The sequence below is a fragment of the Crocuta crocuta genome, unplaced genomic scaffold (assembly GCF_008692635.1).
Source record: "Crocuta crocuta isolate KB4526 unplaced genomic scaffold, BGI_CrCroc_1.0 scaffold25, whole genome shotgun sequence".
NCBI lineage: Eukaryota > Metazoa > Chordata > Mammalia > Carnivora > Hyaenidae > Crocuta > Crocuta crocuta.
In genome coordinates this window covers 12,717,061-12,721,483 of record NW_027532015.1, presented here as the reverse complement: position 1 = coordinate 12,721,483, position 4,423 = coordinate 12,717,061, and the positions used below count along the sequence as shown (strand labels likewise).

Sequence of the window (4,423 nt, the reverse complement as noted above, 5' to 3'; positions counted from 1 at the left end):
AGAATATGTTTATATTTATATGTATATATATGTATAAATTACTGTTTTGTAACAGATACTGTTACTAATTGCTAAATTATACAGTAACAATGAAGAAATAGGTGTATGCAAATCCAGTGATAACAATTAATAGTTAATCTTAACTGAGTACTTACTATCTGCCAAGTGTTTTATGAAGGACTTCACCTGCATTTTCTCATTTGGTCCTACCCTTATAAATAGGTGATATTAATACTTCCCATTTTACAGATGAATAAAATAAGGTTTTTGAGAAGCCACATAAACTGTGGGGAAACATTAATGTAACGTATCCTTCCCAAGAAAGACTTGAACATGGGGATAAGATATGAGTTAACTAGGGGGCTTCTCATATTAGTACCTGTTTTTTTTTTCTTTCCTTTATATTCATTTTGAGCTTCATATTCTGTGCTTTGTATTCTTTCTATGCTTGTGACACATCAGTATCTCCCATCCTCTTTACTGAGTCTTTGTTAAACATTTAGACTTATTTATCTCACCACTTTGCCTGATTCAGCCACCACAGTTAAACACGGCAACATGATAGAATATAAGACCATGGGCTCTGGATTGTTTGGTTTCAAATCTTGGTAAGCAGGTGTGTAGCCTTGAGGCAAATGTAGTTTCCTCATTTGTAATAAATGTCTTATACTTTCCTCCTAATTTCCTTCTCTGTCATCAGTTGCCTGTTATTTTCAGTCTCCAAAGATTATTTAAATCCCTCCTATGATTATACCAGACATTGCTACTTAGTCACGGCACTATCTGCCATTGAGCCTGGACATGGACATGAAATGCTTTGCCACTTTTTAATTACATTTAGTTGTCAGGTATCATCAGTTCTGCCTTTTATTCTTTCTTCATTCCCTACCCTCATCACGTTATTCCATTACCTTTGAAATTTCTATTCCACCTCTGGAAATGCACTGTCCAATATGGCAGCCACAAGCCATGTAGCTGCTGAGCACACAAAATGCAGCTAAAAAAAATGGACTGAAATGTGCTAGAGGAATAATCAGTATGCCTGAATGCAAAGATCTAGTATGAAAAAAATAATGTAAAGTGTCTCAATATTTTTATAATGATTACATGCTGAAATGATAGTTTCTATTTATTAGTGTAAATAAAATATATTTTAAAAATTATATGTGGGGCTAGCATTATATTTCTTTTGGACAGTGCTGCTGTAAACTTGAGACAATGCCACTAAATTAGTCTTAAAAGCATCACTCTCCTCTTGCCATTCCTATTTCAGACCAAGTTTTTTACCATGTTAGACTTTTTAACAGCTCTCAATAATATAATCACAACCCACATATCCTGTTATATTTTTCCTTTTTTATTTTTTTTATGTTTTATTTTTGAGACAGAAACAGAGCATGAGTGGGGGAGGGTCAGAGAGAGAGGGAGACACAGAATCTGAAGCAGGCTCCAGGCTCTGAGCTGTAAGCACAGAGCCTGATGCAGGACTCGAACCCACAAACCATGAGATCATGACCTGAGCCGACGTCAGATGCTTAACCGACTGAGCCACCCAGGCGCTCCTCCTGTTATATTTTTCATTCCCACCAAGCTGGTTCTCTGGATGTCTAAGAACACGTCATGTTCATGCTCACCATAATACCTTTGTTCAGGTTGTGCTTTCTACCTAGAGTTGCTCTGGCCTCCCCTCTTTCTCTTCTCAAGTAACACCGAAGCTGACCACTCTCATAAAGCATTTTATTTGTACTTCAAACTAGCATTCTGCCTTATTTCATTATCTGTTGATTTTTCTATGTGTTAAATCTCAGACTTCCAACAGATGGGAATGGCTTTGATGGTAATACTCATGTTTATATATTTTTGTAGCCTCTGCCATATGCATATTGCTAGCACTTAACTATTCCCCGTGTATCCATAGCAATGTTTGAATTGGCTCTTGAAGATACAGGTAGTAGGTGGTTGATATGGATGAATGAAAGAAAGATGAAAGGCAATAATGATAAGAAAGGGTTAGATCCATCTGATTTCTAATCTTCTTGAAAAATGATTCAGGATTATAGGGAAAGTTTTAGAGCTATGATGATTTCATTTTCGATTTTTACAAAGAAATTGTTTTCCCAAGGATGATAAAGTGGTGGTGTTCTCTCAAATGATTTTTTTTAACCCAGTAAGTTTTTATATTTGCCTCTCATCAGTTCCTTACTATGAAAATGATTCTTGCCGCATTAAAATAATTCTGTGCTCTGTTAGAACTTGGAACATAGTCTTGATTTAGTGACTTTTTGTAAGTCTTTTAAATTCTGGATATAGTATAATTACTTCATTACATTTAAAAATTGTCTTCTCACATCCAGGTTTCTCATAGTGGCACAGACACTTCCCTTTGAACATCTCCCCTTTATTTTAATACCTCTCTCTCACCTCCTGGGTGTAATTCCCCAAAATTGAAAAGAAGTACTGATTATAAAGTGAAAATCTTAACTGACGAATTCAGACAAAAACTACATCTGGCAGATGCACAAGACATCCCGAATACGTCGACCAGCTAAAACCACATACAGTTGCTTTCTCGTGCTTGGAAGAAAAGCAGCGTTTTCTAACTTTCCAGCTGAATCCAGTAGCAGAATCATCTTCCACAACAACGAATAAAATAATCAAAGTACCAGTGCAATGATTGTCCTCACTACTGCTTTTAGTAAAGTTGCCTTGCTGTCGTTCACCATAACTGGAGCCTAGGCCTGGGTGAAGGCTCAATCAGGAACTGGGACGCAGAAGTTGTGCTGCTATGCTTTCTATTGTTGCCTTACGGGGGTCGTACTTGAAACGCTTTGTGCAAAATGTTATTAGGAGGGCTGAGGGTTCATCCTTTATGAGCTCACCAGACTTACTCATTCCCATGTTGATTAGAAGTTGAAAATGCACAGGCTTTTGGGGGCAGCCCCGCTTCAGTTTACGTTAGACAATCAGTACACACACTGGTGTGTTTTCCAAGGGCCAGTGCCAACGAAATGTTAAATGAGGATTTGTGAAAATTGCTATTTTTAATAAAGTGATTGTTTTAAATTAGCTGTTATTGCTTTATTTTGAAGAATCCTGTAGTCTCCAGTCTGGGAATACAAGGGTTCAATCCTCCAAAGTAAACTGTGTTCATAAAATTCAAGGTTATGGGGCACCTGGGTGGTTCAGTCGGTTAAGCGACTGACTTCGACTCAGGTCATGATCTCACAGCTTGTGGGTTCGAGCCCCGTGTGAGGCTCTGTGCTGACAGCTCAGCGCCTGGAGTCTGCCTCGGATTCTGTGTCTCCCTCTCTCTCAGCCCCCTCCCCTGCTCATGCTCTGTCTCTCTCTGTCTCTCAGAAATAAACATTAAAAATTTTTTTTAAAATACTAAATAAAATTTGAGGTTATGTAATTCTCTTCCAGATTTTGCACCTTGTGCACATTTCCATATTGGTGTCAGTCATGAAAAGAGCATGGACGTTATAAAGTTAGACCTTGGTCTGAATCCCCATTCTTCCCCTTAGCTTTGTATTCACGCACCTGTACTCAGTTTCTTTGGGTTTAAGTTTTGTTTTCAATCTGGAAAATGAGATTACTAATGATATTACCCCAATTCATAGGGGTCATGAGGAGAAAGTTAAAAAGTCTGTTTAGGGTGCATATCACAGCTGGTTACCCAATAACATACTGCAAACATTTAGTTTTAATTGCTCATTGTACACAGCTTTATTGATAGAATAACTCCTACACCAATAAAATCGACCCTTTTCAAGGTGTACAACTCCGTGGTTTTAGTGGAGTCACAGTTGTGCACCTGTCTGCACACACTAGATCATTTTCACCCACAGAGAAAGCCACTGGCAGTTAACTCCCTGTCTCCCAAACCTCCTGCCATGGGCAACCACTGATCTACTTCCTGTCTGTGAACTTGCCTATTCTGGACATCTTATAGAAATGGAATCCTACATGGTCTTTTATGACTAGCTTAGCGTAATATCTTTTAGGTTTTAGGGTGCATCCATGTTGTGGCATGTTTCACTACTGCGTTCATTTTCATGACCCGATCACATTCCATTGTGTGGACAGGCCACATTTCGTTTATTCAATGGGAGCTTGGTGGGCTTCACGTTTTAGAAGACGCCCATACTTCTTCCTCATTTCCAGGACAGAGAAACAAGCACCTAATTGGGGATAGGAGAGTGAAACCCACTGAATGATGCAAACAAATCTCAATCTTAGTAATGTTTGGCATTCTGAGTTCAAAGATTTTTGATCAACTTACCTAATTGCTCTTTTTTGATGTTGGTTTTAAAAATGAGAACATTAGAATATTAAATACAATGTTTCAAACTTTTCAGTTGGGTTGAGAGACTAGGGATTCCAGGGTGGGGAAATAGCATTTTAGGGTCTGACAAAGCAAAAA

General features: G+C 38.2%; 1 protein-coding gene across 1 annotated transcript in view; it reads left to right on the top strand.

The window, feature by feature from the left end:
• Positions 1-3,066, top strand: part of CCDC28A (coiled-coil domain containing 28A) — a 16,171-nt gene extending 13,105 nt beyond the window's left edge. The window contains exon 6 of the mRNA XM_077776164.1: positions 2,495-3,066. Within this exon, the coding sequence (XP_077632290.1) occupies positions 2,495-2,549 (55 nt within the window). The 3' untranslated portion in view covers positions 2,550-3,066. The remainder of the gene's footprint in view (positions 1-2,494) is intronic.
• The last annotated feature ends 1,357 nt before the right edge of the window (positions 3,067-4,423 follow it).